At 38.8% G+C, this 22,394-nt stretch overlaps 2 protein-coding genes across 3 annotated transcripts; one reads left to right on the top strand and one right to left on the bottom strand.

Moving 5' to 3' along the window:
• The first annotated feature begins 1,513 nt into the window (after positions 1 to 1,513).
• LOC104080744 (F-box/LRR-repeat protein 21-like) lies at positions 1,514 to 11,256 on the top strand. Of its 2 annotated transcripts, XM_009583245.1 has the most exons (6): positions 1,514 to 1,611; positions 3,066 to 3,206; positions 5,797 to 6,248; positions 7,479 to 7,601; positions 8,290 to 8,461; positions 9,834 to 11,256. In XM_009583245.1, exons 3-6 carry the CDS (start codon positions 5,874 to 5,876, stop codon positions 10,475 to 10,477), a joined length of 1,314 nt encoding a protein of 437 aa, XP_009581540.1. In that variant the 5' UTR covers positions 1,514 to 1,611; positions 3,066 to 3,206; positions 5,797 to 5,873; the 3' UTR covers positions 10,478 to 11,256. The 2 variants fall into 2 exon arrangements, with proteins under 2 accessions (XP_009581540.1, XP_009581539.1); XM_009583244.1 differs by lacking the exon at positions 3,066 to 3,206 and having other exon boundaries at positions 1,550 to 1,611; positions 5,876 to 6,248; positions 9,834 to 10,783.
• A 2,641-nt stretch (positions 11,257 to 13,897) lies between these two features.
• On the bottom strand, positions 13,898 to 18,581 carry LOC104080745 (myeloid protein 1-like). The gene is made up of 7 exons (XM_009583246.1): positions 18,494 to 18,581; positions 17,884 to 18,016; positions 16,850 to 17,001; positions 16,152 to 16,322; positions 15,252 to 15,366; positions 14,529 to 14,680; positions 13,898 to 14,088 (listed from the first exon to the last, which is right to left on the bottom strand). The coding sequence occupies exons 1-7, from the start codon at positions 18,537 to 18,539 to the stop codon at positions 13,898 to 13,900; spliced, it is 960 nt and encodes a 319-aa protein (XP_009581541.1). The 5' UTR covers positions 18,540 to 18,581.
• Positions 18,582 to 22,394: the final 3,813 nt, after the last annotated feature.

Here is a 22,394-nt window from a genome sequence, read left to right on the forward strand (position 1 = left end):
CATTTCAACGACTGTTGCTGCTGTTTATCTTTGATAATAATTTGGGTAACTCTACCTTAGACTAACAATTCACTGTTATTTACATAACAAGCTTGTATTTGATTGCATCTGTGATAACTAGTTATTTTTTATTATAAACATTTCTGCTTAGATGAGCTGACATGGTTTAAGCTGCTTTGGATGGTTCTTGTGGCCTTGGACACTTAAAGGAAGCATCATTAGACTGTACACCTGATTAGTTTTTTTGTTGTTAGTAGTATCTAAAATTTTGCTACTTTTATCTGCAGTGTAAAAGTATAAACTTCCTTCTGCACTGAGGGATTCTAGGACAGGTCTGTGAAAGAGAAGCTCATTTCATCAGGAGGTACTCTGTGGTTAGGAGGAAGTATTCAGCTGTGATAGGTAACCAGTTCAAATATTTGTGAAATTCAGAAGCCTGATAGTCTTTATTGACTACATTAATAGAACTATATTTGACACATTTCTTGCCATAAAAGGATATTACTGTCCTTTTCTTAATTTTTAGATGTTATTTCACTATTAACAATTACTTTGCTTGCAGCCACACTGGGAAGTGCTGGGAAGAATACTGAAATCCTGAGTTTAGAACAGATAAGGATATAAAGTTTATCGTGAGGAAGATTTCAGTTATTTGGTGTGTCTTTATAAGAGCAAACTGAGTGATATTCTTGGGGGTAAAGCTCTGAATGATTATTTATGATGGAAGACACTGAAACACAAACTTACCTGTAATGTGGTATTAAAAGAAAATAGCATGGAGGCAGGTCGGGGACTTTTAATCTAAGCCCCCTTGATGCGGTAGTTTGTGATACACCGCCATGCTGTACAGACCGTCCTCTGCTTTCTGGGAGCTCGTGAAGAGGGAGGAGGCAGCAGGCTGGGTTTGTTGTTGGCGGACTGCAGCTCCTGCCTGGCTCCTTCCCATGTGACTGTGCCCAGGGCTGCACCGCGTTGGTGAGTTAAGGCTGTCGCAGATTTGCTGGTAGGAAGCTGTGCCATGTGGCGTCCGTGTTTTCATCATCTGTCACATAGTTCCCTAGGCCAATAGACAGCCTTGCCAATGAAGGGAAAAAGGCAGGAAAAAAACGTTTCGGTTTTTTCTATGTTTTCCATGACTCATAGATTACATTAGTAGTTATAGACAGTGGTGTTTACCAAACTTCACTACTAATGGTAATGATAATGAAAATATTGAATAACTTACTGTTTACATTGTACTGTTTACCCACACAATGTAAATTCAGTTGCAACATTTGTTTCCCATCAGTTTTATACTTAATCTGACCTTGCAAGTCTATGAATGACAAAGTATTTGCAATGTGGGTTAAGCTACCTTGTGTTAAGATGATGCCCTCAAGCTCCTTCACTAAAGCAAGAAAATGTATAAATTGGTGCCAGTGTATTTTCCTGTAATGTTTGCATAGGATGTAATAGAAAGATTTTTTTTTTTTTTTTTAAACTAATAGAGGTTTTTGTGGCATTTTATCTGGACAGGAGTGGAAAGCAGACAGATGCTTGTGAGTGCCCCATGGCTGCAGCTGCCTCAGTTCATTCATTTATTGCCTATTTTAACTTGGAAGCATTCTTTAGGTAAGAAAGCCGCTTCAAAATATGTTGTGTGGTTTATAAACTTAATACATTTCTGTGTTGAATCTTTAAATTGTTTTGCGTGCTCAATTATAATGTTATTTATGTGTTCTGTTTACATGTGTCATTATAAACCTGTCTTTTATGCATTAGAAACTGACAGCACTGATGCAAATTAGTCTTATGTGCCATGCAGAGTTAGCAAAGGGACAATCTGCTCGCTTGACAGAAGAACATGTAATACTTGTAGACTGCATACAATACAAGGCCACCATATATTGCAAATTTCTTCAGATGCCATCTACAAACAGAGTTAGTAATGTGTATTAACTTTCTAATTATAGACAAGCCTAACTATGCAGCTCTTACATTTTCTGATGTGTGAGCTAAGCAGCAACATTACTTGTACAGATTTCAGTACTTGAGTTTGATTTTGCTTAGGAGATAGGGGCAGCTTCTTTTGTTGTATTTATAATTAACACATATACTACACCTGTGTTAAACTTTACAACTCTAAAGCTGACATTAACTGGGTAACTGGGTAGTTTTTCAAAACATGATGATATGACCTGGGAGAATGTAAAGCATCATGTCTCCCATCTTTTAAAGAAAAATAAAAAAGTTCATTGTTAGAAGGTTTCTAAAGATGTTTGTACTGGTTGAGCGCAATACTTTGTAAACATCTTCAGTTTTTAAATCTACTTTTTCATTTCAAACCTATCATGATTTAATAAGATGTGTGTTGCTATTCCTATAGCCTTCCATTAAACCATCTTCAAGTAATGTAAAATGGGTAACTGAATTTGGAGGTTTTGGGTATACTTTCTTATAGCAGATCAAGATACTCTTTCATACTAAGATACAGGATAGGTTTTTTTTATTCGTATGTGGGAGCATATTTGTACATCATCAGTATCTTTTTTCCAGATAAAGTTGAATTAGCCAAAATAGTTTGTTTACTGTCAAGATTATCACAGTGCAGTAAGTATACTTATGGAGTAAAAATGAGTAGCGTTTAAAGCCAAGAGTCCTTAAATTTTAAAATACTAGAAGTCATACCTTTGAGTATAACTGTTTTGATTCATGTGTTTTTGGTATACAGTAAGCTGAAAAAATTTAACATTTCTTATCCAGGTTTGTAATTTCTTTAAGTAATATTCAAGAATCCAGAGGTGTATCTGTGTTGCATAAGAGTACTGATGTGACTAAAATTGTAGATAACGCAAAAACTACATTTGTGCCAACAATTACACCTTCCCATTAGTTAAACGATAGTTTTCAGATAATGTTTGGTAAAACTAATTTACTTGTCACATTCTGTTGTTCTACTTCCACATCTGCCCTGCGGTGCGGAGTGTACTATTCATCTCAGTCTTTGTTCCAAAACTGAGTTTAGTCCCTCCAGTGGGTCTCCCAGACATTGCAGAACAGTTTTGCTTTGCTTGGTGGCTTCACAGGTCAGTTCATCTTCTGGGACCAGTCCCTGCCTTCTGGTTAAGGAATCCATGCACACATACAGGATGACTCAACAGTGGGATGGATGTTCAGATACCAGAAAGGTGCTGGTAACTTGACAGGAACTTCCACATTCTTTGGAGGTATGTGTGCATGTAAACCTCTCATTGAATGCTACCTGGATTATATCACATGGAACTATAATTTAGTTAACTTAAGTTGTGTTTTAAAATATATGCTCTTCATAGTTCAAGTATTCAGTACGAAATAAGCGTTCACATTTTCTCAGTAAATATTAGGGTTTCGTGTTTGGTAAAAACATTGTGATATATAACCAATGGAACCTTTTTCTGGCTTTGCATTCCACAGTGAGTAATATAATGTAATTTTGCTAGATTTAAAGTACTGCAATATAGAATACTAAAAATAGAAATTCTGGACTTACCAGTTTTAAAGGGATGTAGAACAAGAACAGGTTATGGCCACGTTCCGTCATCGAGAGCGTAGATACTATGTACGCCATGCATACCTTGTCATATCTCTTCATACATGTGGACTAGATATGCTGCATCTGGTCTATAGGCTGGCCTGCAGTTCAGGGGAATGGTGTCCTTTCTGGTAATTCTCAGATGCCAAAACTTCTTTGTAGAAGCCAAAACAGCACCCATGAAGCTCAAGTAAATTTCAAATAAGAAAGTGAAATTTTCCATTTTTTTTTTTTCAGAAACTTAGATTTTACTGAGATGTTGCAGATTTGCATGAAAATAGCAAAAGCATAGAGAAGCTTCTTGGACAACAGCATTCACTTAATTTCATTTTTTGTTCTGGACTTTAATTTTAGGAAACAGCTGTATTTGTAATTTCTCCCAAGGAGGGAGGAGGAAAAAAAAAAAAGCAAGTATTTGACTCAAGCTAAATTTAGCAAGGCTATGAGCAACTGGAAGAGAGAATTATGTAATGGTTAATTACTACATCCACACATAATGCTTTGGAATGCCCGTTCATTGTGTGACTTAAAGCACTCGAAAGTCATAAAACATGGTCATGTAGATGACAATTTGATAAAATGGTCTAGTAGCAAAATGTTTATTCATGCTGAGCTTGCATCTTCATTACATTACTAACACTAATGTATTGTTTAGAAATACTGCTTTGTTTTGGAGCATTGTTCTTCATTCTCTTTGACTTGCTGCCTTTGCTTGTTAATGCAAGGCACATGTGTCTATTCAGGGAAAAAAACTTCTGTTATTAAATATAATTCAAAGAGTGTTACTAGCTTATCCTTCTGCATATATCACCTATTGCTATCATAAATGGAACTTTAAAGAGACTAAGTGAAGAATTCTAAAGACTGCTAGAATAAATTCTTTGGTGGTTGAGATGATTTCTCAGGAGGACAAACGGTAGTGAAGCTGGTTGTATGAACAGCTCTTGATTAATTGGCTAGGTTTTTCTTTCCCACTTCTCAAAGAATGGACGTGCTTTCTTTTCATAAAAATGGAGTTACACTTGTGTGTCAGACACCTCATCAGCCATACACATCAGGTTTTATAAGTTGGGGAAAATGCCAGGTAAGTTTTCGATAGGATAGTCTGTATTTCGGCAGCTGTTTCTGGATTTTGTTTTCTGCCATTCCCCCCCGCCCCCGAAGATGCGGGGGCGGAGCAGAAGCAGCATGCTGTGAGGGTTGCAGTGGAAGATTGTTCAGTAAAAATAGATAACGTGTTCAGTTCGTTCTTGAAGAATGCATGGTTGCTTTGAAAATTTTAGCTTCAGATTGGTTGGGAAGAGATAAGGTCTGGCTGAACATCTAATTAGTAGGACACTTGAGAAGGGGCCTCATCCCACTGTAAAACGAAGTGGCACTTGAAACAGTTAAAACAGTTGTTGAGAATTGACTGAATAACAGAATTCAGTCTAGAATGGACTTCAGCAGATTGCACTGCTTCAGCATGTGAAAGCTTTTTCTTATGCTGCTCTTTTCTGAACTTTGGCTCATGCGGCAAACGTTCCTCAGTGAAGTAGATTCATGCAGTTTGCTGTATTCCAGGGTCACTGTTCTTTTCTCCTGCTGACAAACAGCATGTAAGCCTCACTTACTTTGCCCTGTTTTGATAAGTGGCTTCTGAAGTTTTTTGTTGTTAGTTGTACAAACATTTTTTCCTCTGCTTGGCATGTTTTTAAAAAACAAACAAACAAAACCAAACAAAAAAAAAACCCTAACAAAAAAAAAACCCAACAACAAAGCAAAGCAGTGGGGGAGGCGGGCAAAACTTTTGAATCTGACTCTTCTGAACACCTCTGTTCCAAGTTCATCAGTGTTTAAAAAGGGAGTTTATTAATTGGGTTCTGTAGTTGATAAAGTTGTTCTAGAAATCGTGAGTAGATTTCGTAGTTTGTCTGCTGAGTTTAAACTTAAACATACACAATTTGCTGCTGCTAAGCTAAGTTGCTGTTAAATACTTTTTTTTTCCTTACAAAGTGCTTTATATACTATGAAGTACTAACACATGAAACTACACTTGGTAAATTAACAAACCCAAGTTCTCCAGATTCAAATCAAGTTGTACAAAATAAAAGGTCCTTGCTAATGTCTGTGCACTGGATATTGACATATGGACATACCTTTTTTCATAGTAAGATGCTGTATTTAAATTTTACTAACTTGTTATCTCTTACTGTGTTTTCACTGCCTTCTCTTCCTTCCTCCCTTAATCTTTTGTATTTTTCTAGAGAGCTACTGTACATGAGACCTTTGAGGAAACTGTGCAGTTTGAATACATCGGATCGTTCCAGTACCTGAAACTTTCATGATGAAGAGAGCTAGGCAGAAAGTTGTGGTTGAAAATGAAGCTCCTCAAACATCACAGAAAAGCAAAAAACAAAAAACATGTTTATATGACTCAGTGTTTGGTGAATCTGACTTGCACGCCTCAATGGACTGGGGAAGCCTTCCGCACCACGTTATTCTGCGTATTTTTCAGTTTCTACCTTTAGTAGATCGAGCCAGGGCATCTTCTGTTTGTCGAAGGTGGAATGAAGTTTTTCACATCCCAGATCTCTGGAGGAGATTTGAATTTGAACTTAGCCAGCCAGCTACTTCTTACTTAAAGTCTACACATCCTGATCTCATTCAGCAGATTATCAAGAGGCATGCTGATCATCTGCAGTATGTCAGCTTCAAGGTAAGTCTTGGATGAATGGAGGCTTGTTTTGTCACGTTACTGTGATTTAAATGAAGGCTATGTTTGTAGTCTCAGGATTGCATAAATGCAGATTTCTTTCATTTGAATACTTAATACAGTTTGTTTATCTGAGAAGATCATAGTTGGAATTACAGGTGTTTTGTTCACTTTTGGCAGACACTTAGAGGATGTAATAGTTCTAAGCTGTGAAAGGCAGAGGAAAGGATTGATATTAAAGCTAGGATGAAAATCAGAAACTTCTTTTTCTCAGCGCTGGTAGCAGTTCTAAATTTGGAGATACTGTGATTTGGTTGCACAGCAGTGCATGGATAATTGGTTATTAAATACGTGTAACTTTGGCACTTCATGTAACTGATTATAATGAATTGGCATTATAATATATTAGTGCAACTTTTATGCTTTTTCAGCTACTCTTTTATCATCTCATCTACTACTAGCTTCAGGGAGGATGAGGAAGGGCGGTAGAACAAGCAAGTGTGTTGTAGCATGGGGGCAACCGTCACTTGTCTTGCCGTCCCTTCTGTATTGCTTGTCCAAAGGCATATTAAGTGGTGGTTGAAGCTTAAACGCTGTAGAACGAGTTGGCCACCTGCGGTACGTTGTACACGGGTTGTCACAGTGGGGGCGTGGCAGAGGAGGTTGACTTAATGGGTATGTGCTTTGAGTTGTGCTTATTTGTGAGGAAGGTGAGATGAAATAGTAATTTGTCCAAAGTTAGTCATCAGGCTTATAGTTGAATTGTGAATCAGTTTATTATTCAAGATGCAAATGTGTTGTCTCTGCAGGTAAAATGGATTGGTTTGCTGGAGTATTTCTAGGCTTTAACAAGTCTTTTTTTCATCTCTAAGAGTTTAGAATTGGCATTTAAAAAAAAGGTGCATACGTACAACTATCTATCATAACACCAATATTAACTACAGTTGTTTAGGAAGGCATGAGGCTATTTGAAGACAAGTCTTAGGTTTAAGCTTTCTGTTCATGTTGGAAATACCCAGCAGTCGTACTCAGGAAAGTTTTCTAATAGTAACTTCCCTGAACTCTTTTCTTGTCTGGAAATTTCTAATTAATGTTGCGTTTTGTCCTTGTGGTAAATGCAGTCTGGTGCAGTACAGCAAAGTGGATGTGGACCTTGCAGTCTTGGGTATCCATGATGCTATTTTCTAAATAATAATGAAGAGCGGCTTCATGATTTTTAAATTGCTTTTATAGGTTGATAGTAGTACTGAGTCAGCAGAAGCAGCCTGTGACATCCTTTCTCAGTTGGTGAACTGTTCTATCAAGACACTGGGTTTGATTTCTACAGCAAAACCAAGCTTCATGAATGTCTCTAAGGTAATGTTCTACAAACTGTAACTAGAGTGACTTAATTCACTCTTAAACCTCGTTAGCTTTCTTATTGTGTTGTTATTCAGTTGACGGTAATTTTTATGAAACAGTGTGTATTTATTGGCATATCTTCTTTAATTTGTGGCATCCATTAGTATTAGGAAAACAGTTAAACATTGATTCCGTTCATTAAATTTAGTAGTGCTGATACTTTGTGGTGTAGAGATGGGGAATCATGTAGAAGGCTTGAGCTCCCTTCTTTCTGGATTAAAAGACACAATGATCATGTGCTGCAACATACTGTTAAAATATTTGAGACTTTTTTTTTTTCTTCGACTCTATAGGTCCCAGCAGAGTTACTTTCTGGAAAATAAAATAAATGCCATTTCCTTTTTTCTGCAGATAAGTTCTAGATACTTCAGGCTCATCACTGTGTCCACTTATCCCTGTTTTATTACAGTGAAAAGATAAATCAGAGTGGATGAGTTATTTTTTGTCACATGCAGCAGCATATTTTTAAACAAAGATTTCCTATGTTCATGTTCAAATAAGCCTTTCTTACACAAGAAAGGGGATGCCTAAGAAGTGATTATTTTTGTACTTTCTGTATATACAAAACCTGAGGTTTAGATGCTGAAGTTCTGCCTATCTTTTCATAAGATTTTTTTTCCCCTCCTTCAATTTCTCCAAATAGGCTCATTTTGCTTCAGCACTGACGGTAGTTTTTGTAAACTCCAAGTCGTTATCATCAATCAAGATAGATGACACACCACTTGATGATCCTTCCTTGAAGGTTCTTGTTGCTAACAATAGTGATACTCTAAAACTGCTAAAAATGAGCAGCTGTCCTCACGTATCACCTGCTGGTGAGTAGTGAATATATATAAAAAATGTAGTAGTAAAGTATCATAAGACAATAGTCAAGACTTGATTTGAAACAAGTTATTCATAGAACTTCTAGTGCTCTTCTGAGTCTCTTAGCAGAGGCCTTTTATTGACCTAGTCTTGGCTTTGGACAGTTGGAAGGGGAAGAAGAAGTCTTTGTGTTACTGAATGAGTTGGATTAATGAAGGTGGAGGTGCTCCTTGCTTGACTGCATCTTCCAGAATCCTGTTGTTTTTTTTTTTTTTGTTTTCTCAGCTCCTTCAGTACCTCTGATGGTAGGCCTTGAGGAGGAAAAGCCTCCAAAATTAGTGCAAGTCTTTAACACGTGTTCCACGGACTTGATGTTCATTGCCAGTTCTGCGTAAGGGTAACTAAATGTGTGCTGCTTAATGTGTGCAACTCTGTAAACTTAACTAACTGGCATTCTGTGGGAACACACATGCAAAATCCCTGACCCATGAATCAGCTACTGGTTGGTGGGATAAAGGAGATGAAAGCAGTTGTCAATAACTGTTTTGCAAGGTGCTGCAAGTTTAACTTACTGAGCAAAGTGTTAATACTTCAAAGTTGTATTTAAAAAACCCCATGGAGTGTATACAAATTTAAAAAACTAGTAGTCTAAGACTGAGAGTCTTTCAGTTTCTGTAGTGCCCTCGTGTGTCCAGATCTGGTAGTATGAACTTACTCATTTTAGCATTGGTTGGTGAAGGGCTGACTGCCTTCAAAATATAGGCTTGCCAGAAAGTTCAGAGGGCTTTTGGGTCCCTTCTCACTTACCTTTCTCCTGAAACCCTGGTGCTAGGGAAAAGGAATACTGGTCTGGTCTTTTCCCTATATTCTTATCCCGAGTCTACAAAAGGTGATTTAATCTGTGTACTTTGTATACCAACAGATTAAGAGCAGTTATGTTGTTTCTGTCTTAATGCGCGGGTCTGTTTTGGGATAGCTCTTAAACTAGGCTGCTGGTCATCATTTAAATAGAATGCTTAGATGAATGCTGAAGGAAGGAGTATTAGGGAAGGGAACAGTGGCAACTTCAGATGGATCTTGCCTGATTTCAGTTGCCTCTTCAAAGTTGAGGAAATTCTGCACAGGGAAGGGCAAAGAGGAAGGAAGATATGCAGGTCCAAGATGAATGCGACTAGTTAGACTTGCTTCTTTTACTGATAAGTGTTTATGGCCAAAACCCCATAAAAGGATGTGGATATCTAGAACTTTATCATGTTTCATGGTTTTTGGATATAGGCATGAATACTCAAGCCAATAGAATTAGTACTTGCTTGAGCTTTACAGCAAACAACTGTGCTTATATTCACTTTTCATTTTACAGAGTAATTTTTTTTTGTTCCTCAGGAATTCTTTGTGTTGCTGACCAGTGTCATGGACTTAAGGAGCTGGCTTTGAACTACTACATACTAAGTGATGAACTGCTGCTGGCTCTTTCAAGTGAAAAACATGTTGATCTTGAACACCTTCGCATAGACGTTGTGAGTGAAAATCCCGGACAAGTTGAATTTCACACTATTAAAAAGCAAAGCTGGGATGCTCTTGTTAAACACTCCCCCAAAGTCAACATTGTGATGTATTTCTTCTTATATGAAGAAGAATTTGATGCTTTCTTCAGAGAGGAAACCCCTGTTACACACCTTTACTTTGGTCGTGCAGTAAGCAAAGCAATGTTAGGTCGTATTGGCATGAATTGCCCAAGGTTAATTGAGTTGGTTGTGTGTGCTAATGGACTTCAACCTTTGGACGACGAACTTATTCGGATCGCAGAGCGCTGTAAGAACTTAACGGCAATGGGACTTGGTGAATGTGAAGTAACTTGCAGAGGTTTTATTGAATTTGTAAAGATGTGTGGAGGCAGGCTTACCCAGCTTTCTATAATGGAGGAGGTACTGATCCCAGATAATGATTATAGCTTAGATAGACTTCATTTGGAAGTCTCCAAACACCTTGGAAGAATGTGGTTTCCTGATATGATGCCAACATGGTAAATTCTCTACATTTGTGGATAAAATGGTAGAATCAGGGTGTTGCTTTCTATGCAAATAAAGAATTTAAAAAAGAAATATGAAAACTTATTTCCAGATTTGAGTTTTTTTACCTTGAGAACCTCTAGTAGTGTAACAGCAAAACATTCTGGAATGTTAATGGTATATTGAAATAGAAAATAGATTAAGTGTACTTAACACTTCCGAAAGTGTGTCTATGGTTTACAGGTGCGTCAAACTTCAGTGAACTTCGGCTTCTCTGAGCTTCAGTTTAAATGTTCCATTCCCATCAAACATTTTTTTTTTTGTGTGTGTTTTTGTTTAGTCTTTCCGATGTAGTCAGAAGAGGACTAGAGAAACCTTTTTCCTTTAGCAAATCTAATTTTATGAGAAGCTGGATACACCTTGGAGTTCAGGAAAACCATATTATTTGACATGATGTTTTATGCAGCTGTTTTTCAGAATATTCATGTTACAAATGTAAAAGCTTGTACATTAATGTACTTATACTAGCCCAGGTTGCTCAAATATAATCTAGCTTAAACTCATGCCGGTATATTAAAATGTTCTGGTAAATAAGCTTATGCTTACAAAAAAACTTCCCAGTTTTAAATTGCACTTTAAATAATTTTGTCAGGTTAGCTAAACTGTATAGACTGCATTGTACAGTATGTTGTTTTTCTGTCTTATGCATTAAATGGATGGGAAAGATTCCTTGTTAAAAGTAGTGAATTTAGAAGTTTGGATCTAGATTGATTGCTTGGGTGAATGACAAAGCACTTTAGAAGATGCCAGAGTATAAGGAATAGCTTCTGGGTTTGAGAGAGTTCAAGTCTTTGATTACAGAGATTGGTGTCTGAATACTGTTCCATACTTTCATTATTAAGAGATAAGAAGGATCTCATGGCTAGTGAGAAGGAAGGACTGAATGGAATACAGTTGTCTTAGATCACTTTCTATCTGGAATCAAGGGTTTAGAGCGCTTAAAAAAATGTATTTGCCAGTTAGAGGCCAAAATGGCCTGTAGTAATCTTGCCTGTATCTCGCGCAGAGCTGTGCTGTAAGCCCCGATTTCTAGAGTAAGGATTGTTGGAGGTCATCCTGAAATTTTTAATTCAGGACTGTTTAATACTTGTTGCTATTAATTGCTTTTTGAGGAAGAAGATTTTATTTTGTTTCTTTTTCTTTAAAGGGGAAAGGAATGGTGAGTTGATGTGAAATAGAATATGTATTTTTGTGTTGACATTTTGCACACTGTAAACTGAAATGCATCGTACACAAATTTTGCTGTAACTATTTTCATGCTGTGATTGTTCTATCTTCCTATTTATAATGAGAAGTCTACATTTGATTTGCTGGTAGTATTTGTCACATCAGATAAAAATGTCAGTTTCTTCCACACTTATACTTCTTTACTGCAAAAATAACAGCTAAAGGGTTAAACCGCCATTGTCTTGGACTGACTTGTTCCCAGTTACAAGCTAAAGGATTTAAGATAACATATAATGCCTGTCTGAATCAGTAATGCATTATTACTTTGTGCACAGGTTAGAAGCGTCTGACTCTGGTTACTAACGCCTGTTACCCAAGCGCTTGTTTCCATAATCACAGGGATTATAATTGTCTTTTACACAAAAGACTGAAATATTTCGTAACAGTATTTGGTTTAAGATCTGTGGTTTGCTTTAAATGTAAACATAATAAAGTGATCCAATACATGCACTGATATTAGACTCTTATCCATCTGTTGCACCACGTCCTTCTGTCCTGTTAGAAACCATATACTTGACAAACCTGGGGCGAGGCAGTAGAAATGTTTAACGCCTGGTTTATATTGAATTAGTCATTGTCATTTCATGTTCTTGCCTCAAACTCGAGGATTTTTGACATGCTGAAACTGTAAAATGGAATGTGGACAAATCTTGTAGTTGGTTGCTAAGTCCTAGAGTCTTCCATGTCTCTCTAGCCAACATAACGGCATTAATGAAGTATCAAACACTAGAGGCTATATACAGAATTATAGTTAAGAGGAAACTGTTAAAATGCTTCTTTGAGTATTGTCCCTTTCTCTGTCCCTCTTACTAACGCAGCTTTTCTGTGAAGCCATGAATGTTAGCTTGGTCCAGCTCCAAGCTTCTAGAAGAATGGGCCTGCATTTACTAATGTTGTGAATTTTGATGCGATGATTTTTTTTTTTGTGCATTCGCTCTGCTAACTGATCTTAACAAGTAAGACCAATTGATACTTGAGTTTATAACTGATACATTACTCTCAATGTGAAATGTTGATTCTTCACTGGTAGTGTGGGAAGCTAATTTTAATTGAAAGGTAACTTCTGACACGTTAATGTTGAATTTTATAGTTTTAGTGTTAGATTTGTTTAGTGTCATGTTAGTGCTAAGGTAATTGCATTGTGCTTTGGGGAGGAGTGTCAAAACACTGCCCTGTGTAAAGCAGCATTAATTCTTCTTTTCCTTCTTTAGTAGGTCATCCTGAATGACCGCAGTGGAGGTATTGCACTTGGCAAGAACCTGTAGATAGCCGCCTTTACTTCCTACTATCCCTCGAGTAGCCTGTACTTGAGAGCTCTGCCTTGTCCTAGCTAAGGCAAGTTTTGTCTATTTTATTGGCTTTTTCTAGTTTCACTGCCCTGCAAAGGCTTTCTAAAACCCCATCTCTAATGTGTATAATGCAATGATACAGTTTGTTAGAGTAATTGAAACCCTCAAAATGAGGTACTGAATTTATACCTCATATGCTAAAGAGATTTGTAGGGTCACTAAAAAGTCCAGGTTACAGTGAGAAGCTGACAGTAGTGCACCTTTTCTGCCACATGAGGGGGTGAGCTAGTTTTCATGGTCGCTGTCTTTTCAGATTCCTTGAGAAAGCTTGTAATTAGTCACTGCTAATTTCCCGATTCTCTTGTAAATGCAAATTCCAACAAAAACTCGAATCTTTTTTCCTTGTGTGGAGTCCCTTTTGCCATCCATAGAGACTGGTTGTTCTGGCATGAAAACTCTGAACAGCATCTTTTATGCCTTGTAGAGTGTTTCAATAAATTTACTTTCAATTTTCCTCAGTTCAGGTTCCTTCAAAATCTAAAGTAATCTTGTTTGCCAAGGTGTAGTAAAGTTCACCAATTAGCCTAAGATACAATGTTGGCAACAATTACAGGTACGTAAAAACCAGTACCTACCCAGTATCTGGAGTGTATATTAATGTTAGCACCTTGCAATATTATGTAAGGCCCGAAGTATTGAATCAGTAGTAATATAAACTGGTGTTGTGCATGTTGTATAACTTTTTTAATTCTGTAAAGTATACTTTTTTCCTTCCTTCACTGAGATAGGCTGTCCACATGATAAGAAAAAACAACTTTTGGATGCTGAGATGAATTTATTTGGAATTTACTACCTTTTCATTTCACACTCTTTGCCCTTTCCCCCCTTCGAGATAGCTAGTAGGATCTGAGTGATCACAGTTCTCAATGTGAATATGAGATGTGATCCCAGGAAATACTCTTTGCATTGGCAACATTTTCCCAAGGACTTGTCCCTTAGAAATTCTACCGTTGTATCTGATGGGATGGATGCAGACGAGTTTTGCACAGAAGCCTGGTGAAAACAAGAAGAGGGAAAAGATCAGATGACTGATAAAGCATTTGTTCTTCTGTACTAACTCTATTTCAGCAATATTAACATTTTCTGTCTTGTCCTTTCCATTGAGATAGCAGTAGTGGAAATAACTAAAATAGCAAAGACACTGTGGTCATAAAAAATAGAGATGGTGGTTGGAGTTGTTGGCTTGGTGCAAGAGGGAAGATGGGAGGCAGGGGAAAGGTGGGAATTCCTGGTTTACTAGAGAGAAGAGCTCAAAGACATTCTACAGGACTCAATTATTTGCATTCTAACATAGGAGCAAAAAGTTCCGCAAGTGGATAGAAGATGCGGTGTTTCAAAACATGCACCTTGCTTAACTACTTGGCTAGCTGCAAGGTAATACATCCTACATGACCTCAAGACAAAGAAATATTAAATGAAAAATAGCTATTTACCTGATCCCCTGATTTGGACTCCATCATCAATGGCATTTCCATTGTGGAAGAATTTAATGGGTCCAGAGAGCTCGCCAGAAAAGGGAGCATACACGGTTGCTCCATCAGCACAGATGACATCCACAGCCGCGTGCTTTCCTTTACCATTGCGTCTAAAAACAAATACGTAATTAGAGAAGTCTCTTGTCAGGCCTAACATTAGGTATAGAGAGATCTGTTGGCATGTTCCAAGATCAGGAAATGGATTGTGTGTACTGAGACAGTGTTTACATAGTTGACTGGCTGAAGAATCTATAAAAAGTTTTTTGGTGTAGGTGATGTAATGCCATGTAGGGTTGATGATCTGTTAGAGTTGCAGTTTTGCAAAAGGGAGAAGAAAATGCCTTTCTTCCAAGCCTTTAAATAGAACTGTAGAGTCACAGAAATGTTGGTTGGCAGGTACCTATGGAGGACATCAACTCCAACCTTCCACTTGAGTCAAGACTGTTCCCAACACCAGGTCAGGTCCAGCATGGCTTAGTCTGAGTCATAAAAACCTCCAAGCACAGAGGTTTTATGAACAATGTGGGCAACTTGTTCTGGTGCTGCATTACCCCTGTAGTGAAAATGTTGCCTCATGGCCAACCCAAACCTTCAAAGCTGTAATTCTTAAATGGCTTAAACAGAGTTCAACTCCATTTCAGTGGAGCAGCAACAAAACCCAACGTGTTCCACTTAGAGTACCTTGGAGCTCCGTAGTATCCGCAGCCATATCGATCACAGCCTCTTATCTCGTTTGTAGGATTCACGGAGCACACTGTTCCCCAGTGTCTGTCTTGTTGTGGGAATGGTGGAACGACTTTGAAATACAGAAACACAGCATATCAAAGTTAACTTTTAGGTTCTAAGTTTTGCATGTTTGTAACTACTATTTAGTAGTTACAAACTGTAACAATTTTTAATTTTAGTTAGGTAGGAACATACTGGAATTACGTCCCGCGCATCTAGTTGGACATGCAAAAATTTGTCACCCTTTAGGAAATGTAAATAGAATGTACACCTAAGACTGGATTGTAATGTTTCTAGATTAGGTTTATCTCGTATAAGGAACATGCTTTAAAGACAAAAATTCAAAAAGAGTATCACGGTTCCTAGAGTATAATCTGAGGGATGGGAAAAGACTCAGTTTTGTTTCTTATTCTGTGCCCAGGCTGATGGGACTGGACACTTCAAGTCGTCTTCTCCATTACTGCCAATGTAGTATTTGTATTTGCAAAGAATCGTCCTAAGGTGCAATACTGAAAACATGGCTAGTAGTTAAAAGGTACAAACAGAAGAGAGTCTGACTCTGTTTATTGCTGAGACTTGATGCTGCTGTGTCATGGGGGCGCAAGAAATACAACTTGATAAACTGATATATTCTCCTTCCTGTCACACTGTCTAGTGTCCTGTTATGCTGTATTTATAATGCATATTTTCTTTCTTTGAGATGTTGCTGTCAGGGAGAACCTAAGACAGAGAGGACTATTGCTATTTGATATTGTTGTCCTTATTTGAAATTAATTAATAACTTAATTTTCATTCATTATACTTCTTATTCTGGAGTTGGGTTTTTTGTTTGGTTTTGTTTTTTTTTTTTTTTACCAGGCGTAAGATGATGAGTAGGATCAGAGCGGTCGCAGTTTTCAACATGGATGTGAGAGATAATGCCAGGAAATACTTTTTGCATTGGCAGCATTCTCCCGAGTTGCTGCCCTCTATGGATTTGGCCGTGGTATCTGATGGGGTGAATACAGACGAGCTTTACACAGTAACCTGGAAGAGATGGGAATGGAAGCGAGGTCAGGAAACACCAGCTGCATCTGTTCTTGTGGTGAGTAAGAAACTTTCTGTGCTAGCTTCTTACTGGAGACTGCAATGATGAAGCAGAAATGTAGTCAAGATACCAACAATCTTGAAATCAAAATTACTTGGATTGGTATGGAAAAGAGGGAGTTGGAAAATAGGGACAGGAAAACATCCTCTCAGCAAAATTGAGGGCATATTTCTGATACTTTATTTTTACTGTTCCCTTTTTTTTATTTGGGGTTGTTGTTTTTCTGCTATCTGTTTTTTCAACTCCCTTCTTCCCTTCTCTCCAACAAAAGCATAGGAAAAGACTACATCCTGCTGGTGCTGATTTCTGGTATTTCTTAGAAGCAGTCTAGTTGTGCTTCAATGTAAGAACTAGAGAGGGTGTAAGATTAATCAACACTTTGCTTGAATTGAAGAGCCACAGAAACATCAAGTAAATATAATGATTACTTGCGCATGACTCAAACGTATCTGCTGTTATTACTTACCTGATCCCCTGATTTGGACTCCATCATCGATGGCATTTCCATTATGAAAGAATCGAATGGGTCCGGAGAGCTGGCCGCTGAAAGGAGCGTACACTGTCGCTCCATCAGCACAGATGACATCCACGCCCACATGTTTTCCTTTACCACTGTGCCTGGAAACATAAATATGTAATTAGAAAAGTCTGTCAGGCTTAACATTATGTATAGATAGATCAGATAACACAGTATGACATCTGAAGCTTGTCTAACAAAATTTTTGCATCTGCAATGAAATTGGAAAGAAATCTTTTTTTATTGCAAAATGTTCGTATTACTCTGACCTTCTTTAAAGCGGGATGGGATTGCAAATTTTAAGTGCGTTTTTAATTTTCCCAAGTTCATGAGATATTTCAAACTGCTATAGAAAAGTACCCCTGTTCTACCCCAAAATACATCTGTGCCAGTGTAAAACAGAATCTTATGTTTGGCATTTTCTCATTTAGAAATTTGGAAGTTGCATGATGAGGATGGACACTTCTTGTAGTGCCTGGGGAGAGGAGATGACAGGAAAACGCAGGGAAGGCAGCAGTCATTCTACGTATAAAAGCATTCTTCAGGGACCTATAACCTGTTCTGTTATGAGGTGCCTACTTAAAGACAACGATGCTGGCAGACCTTTAGCTTGTGTAAATTAATCTACTTAGCTTCCTATAAGCTGTTGCTGAATGTTAGTTAAATATCTGGTCTATAAGCAACAAGAATAAATGACACAAATCCTTGAAATACTTTCCATTTCCTTTACTCTGGCTGCTAATTCGTGTAATGGTCTCGCTTCTTCACCCATGCATCAGTTAGTAGCTGTGGTATTACTGCACTTCTGCGAGATTGCCGAGTAACGTCCCAAAAATGAGTAAGAGGTTTCGCAGACAAGAGTCTTCTCTCATTCTAAGTGTCAACTCTGGTTAAACTCTACTCTTTCTCCCGTGTGAACATTTCATTTAGGAAAGCAACAGTGAACCCCTCTGCTCCAGACTCCTGATGCCCTACTGCGTTACCTGTCAGCGCCGAAACCCCCACAGCCGTATTTATCGCAGCCCCGGATTTTGTTGGTGGGATTCCCGCTGCATATCTGTGCCCAGTGTCTGTGTTGTTGTTGGGGCGGGTGTGCATCCAACTGCTTGGCGAAAACTTCACGTGCAAAAGAGGAAAACAGGGAAAATGTAACTATGTTCTTAGTACAGTACAACAGAAAGTGTTAAGGTGCAAAATCTTTTAAAGTGGAAGACATGAGCTCATGGGAGTTTATAATTTCAGAAACTGTAGGTAAAAGAACATTGTACAATCTGGTATATAGATTTGATCCCTTTTTCTTGAGGTCTTATTTTAAGGTACATACACTAAAAACAAAGCAAAGCCATAGAGAAATACTTTTAATACTAGTTTGTGAAATAAGTCAAACTACTTTCACTTTCTTCATGAAACCTCTAAACACTTCAATATATGACTCTAAATGCACACCTAATTCCATATTTTATAATAGTCATAACTGTGCATAAAACTAGTTTGAAAAAACAGCATTATTTATGTTTGAGCGAATTTCCATAATTCATTAGTGTCTGCCTAAAACCAGTCAAGACCAACTGCAATATAGCAATCTCAACTCACCAGTGGACACCAAGCTGACCAGAGCGACCAGACTGAGAGGTGGCATTTTGTGGCTGTTTCACCGGTGTTCTTTGATTGAATCAAAGACGTTGAGCAGTAGCTGCCTGGGGTATTTATGTGGTTTGGAAAGCCCAAGTCTGTTGTCTTGGCCAATCAGTCTTGAGCAAAGTATTACAGCTCCGGGCAGATGGTGTTGCCATATTAGGCACTGAGGATGTCCACAACCTCTAACAGTTGTTAGAGCTGGTTGGGAAAGATGGATAAAATAATTGGTCTCTTAGCACACAGCAACAGATGGAAATGAACAATCCCACATTTCAGGAAGCTCTGGTTGAACCGTTTCTTAACACCTTTTCTTCTTCCTCCTGAAGCAAGGACACACTTAGGCCAAAAATGGTAGGAACCAAGAATATGGTCCAGAGGATTGAGCTGGAGGAAAAAGATGGACAAAACTCCACGGTGGATATGACCAGCTTGTCCTTCGCTGCTCATTCCAGTACCTCCTCCCCAGGTGTATGTGCCCATTAGAGCTTTCTAACAGAGTCACAACACATGAAGGTGTAATGTTTGGTATAGCATGAGTATTCACTTAGGCTAAGAAATACAGATGCTTTTGCATGGAAACATGTCTTTTTTCCTGTTCAGCTGAAATTATCACCTAGCCTGGACTTAATCCATTAAGTCTTTTCACTGCAACCCTAGTTTTTGACAACTAAGTTCTTATTAAAACATCTTCAAGTTCTGAAACAAACAGTTGCAAACCCAAGTTGCATGGCATAACTGACATGGAGTTAAAAAATTCTAAAATGATTCAGCTATTGTACTATTAAGCAGGCTCCTTAGTGTCTCTCTTAATCCTCCAGTTTGATTTTTCTGCACTGCTTACAGAAAAGCATTAGATTTTCTTTACGGACATGTCTTGGCTAATATGAAATTTAAATGAGTCATGGTGCTTTCACATAAACTATCTGATATTCCAAGTTACAGAAACCTCTGGAAGTCTTGCAGGTTTTATTCAGAGGAGAAACAGATGTCCCTCTGCCCCACTTCTAGTTTGCAAAGAGCATCTGTACATTGTGTTTTCTGAAAATCTCCATGGAACAAGCAGCTGGAGACAAATTTTTCACTTGTGGTTCCAATTACAGCTGGTATTTAAGCCCCAAGCAATCTTTTAGCCCTTCCTGGTTTATTAGAAGTGGCTTTGCTGATTTTATCCCTGCTGCTTTCTCCCCCATCCTGCCAGAAAGCACTGCTGTTTTTCACACTTGTAGCCATCAAACAAATATTTATATAAATGTTTTCTCCCCTCAGTCTAGTTTTGATGGGGCTTTTGGTTGTAATTTGTTCAATATAATGGAGTCTAGGCTTACAAATGATACAAGGTGCTGGTAAGAGCTCTCGGTGGGTATTCAGGATTTGGGGATGCTGCTTGCCCCTGAACTGAAAGACGGGGTATGCAGGTTTGTGTGACCCTTGCCAGAAACAGCCTTCGTTGCTACAAGCTGGGAGAGCTTGTGTAATATTCTTTCTGGGCTTATTCAACTTCATTTGGCACAAGCTCTCCGCAAACCCTCTCAGCTCTCCTTAGCAGAGAGAATCAGCAAGGAAGGTGGTATGGGTGGCATCTTTCAATGAAGGTTTCATAGCATAGAGGTAGGAAAGTAATTCCAAGCTTGGCTAGCTTGATACTAGCTTCTGCAAGCTTTTTTTCCTACTGGAAACAAAACCTTTTAAAAATAAAGACTTTGGTTGGTTGGTGCCTGGCGATTCCCAGTTGAGGGGTCTCCAGTGGGGTTTCTGCAGTAATGATCTCTCTCAACCAGATTTTATTTCTGATTTATTCCTGACTGCCAGTTTGTACTAGTGGAGTTTTAAATACCTCATTATATAAATTTTACCTGGGGCAGACCTGCCTTGGAAAGCTAATGATTTTTATAGACTTTTGTGAACTCACATGCTCCTAATTTTACCAAGGAAGGAATTGCAGCACCTCAACCCACTCTACAAAGTCTTGCAAAGGAAAGGCTGGGTGTAAAGCCAGCCAAGCTGGTAGGCACCAGGAGAGAAGTACAACTGTGTTATAGGTGCACAGATACTTGAAGAAGCTTTTCTGAGTCCTGTTTTGCAGTCTGCTATTTTGTAAAATGGCTGTAAGCTACCCGTTCTTTGCGATTTTTTCCATCTCATTAGTGTTACAGAGCTGACTCCAAATTGCCATAGCTGTGTACGTTTTTTTATATTTTCTCCCTAAGAGGTCTTAACAGCATTGTATCTTGCTCTGTTCTTTCTAAAACATGTCAAAATGTCATTTGCTACAATAATATATCTAATGCCCTTCTGGGAAAGTACTCTTAATAAAACAGTTTTCAAGTGTATGACATTGCAGCTGAGATTTCTCAGTGCGCTCCTTCCCTGGGCGAGCTGGAAGGTGCAGACCTCTCCCCTTGGGCATGAGGAAGCTCTGAACCGAAGTTGGTGGGATTCCTGTGTTGGGCAACGGAGATGTTAATATAACAGTTGGTAGGTGCAGTTGTGAAAGACACGAATTGGCCGCTTAGCACACACTAACAGAAGGATGTGGAACAACCAGCCGGCGTTGCACAGCCCCTGGGAGCTGCAGTTGCACCATTTCCTTCCCTGCGGAGGGGAGCGGGCAAGGCGGTGGAGAGGAGCTCACCCAGAGCAGGTGGGCTGGCTTGGGAAATGCTGACTTCTTTCTCTTGCATGAACGGTGCGAGTTCCCTGTTTTGCCCTTTTTATGTCAGTAGTAACTTCCCGGGCCGTGTAAGTCCCTTCGAGGTCTTCTCATGGACTGGGCAAGAGTGCAGCGGGCAAATGCGAGTGTTTGGGCTGGTATCAACAGGCAGTGAATGAGCTAAGCCGGGTGCTGCCCAGGAGAAATCCCTATTTTGCTCTTCAGCCTTTCCAAAGATACTGTGACTCTGCTGTGTAAATTATGTAGTGTTTCAGGAGGGCCCACTGCCAGTTGCCAGGGCTTTTGGATAGATGGTACCTGCCACGCATGTGTCCATAAACCTTGCAAAAGTTAGACTAGTCCCTCTTAACATATTATCTTAACTTTATCTCTTAATGAGAAAATGGTAAAATGATGAAATAAGGTTTTTGGAGGAAAAAAGCCAGAAAACTCTGAGACACTCCTGGGCAGTGGTAGTGGACTCTTTGAGAAGAAACATCAGCAAAAGCCAGGGCCAAACCCCGAGCCAGGGCAAATCCAACCCCCCAGCCAAGGCCTGCGGTTTCCTTCCAGCTGTGCTGCCATCCTCCGTTTGTTGCCCAGAAGTGAGGGCTGGTTTCTCCATCGTTTCCTTTACACGTTTCAGCCCGGTGGGATTCAACCAATGTCCAAAAACTGATGATTTGGTCCGTAAAGTCCTTCCTCTTTGCAACCTCTGTGGGGCCGCAGCCCCAGTGAACTGGATAAACGAGAGCTGCGTGTCTTATTTCTTGGTGATGTTACAGTATCGTAACTGTAGGTTTGCCAGGCTCGTTAGCAGGCAATTGAAAAGGTAAATCTCTTCCTAGCTGTATTTTACGGAACGATTGGCTTTGTCCTTCTTGGCTAGCCCAGTGTGTTCATGTAGGAACACGTCAATGCTGAGCACTTGCCTCCCAGCTGATCTGTGCGCATTACATTATTAAAGAACCTTAAAAGCTGTTTCTCTGGAAAATAAATAATATTATTTGTGCTAATCATTAAAAACCAAATTATGATTTAAAAAATAACTGTAGAGGAATTTACTTGTGCAATCAGCAACGCAGGCTTTCATGGTGAAAATCAAGCTGGCACAATGTAAAACAACTTGTACGCGCTATTTTATTCAGCTTTCTGATCACTTGACAAGGCTGAGAGCAGAGGAATTTTGCCACAACGATTAATTAA

Source organism: Fulmarus glacialis, unplaced genomic scaffold (genome assembly GCF_000690835.1).
Source record: "Fulmarus glacialis isolate BGI_N327 unplaced genomic scaffold, ASM69083v1 scaffold13478, whole genome shotgun sequence".
In the NCBI taxonomy this organism is placed as follows: Eukaryota; Metazoa; Chordata; class Aves; order Procellariiformes; family Procellariidae; genus Fulmarus; species Fulmarus glacialis.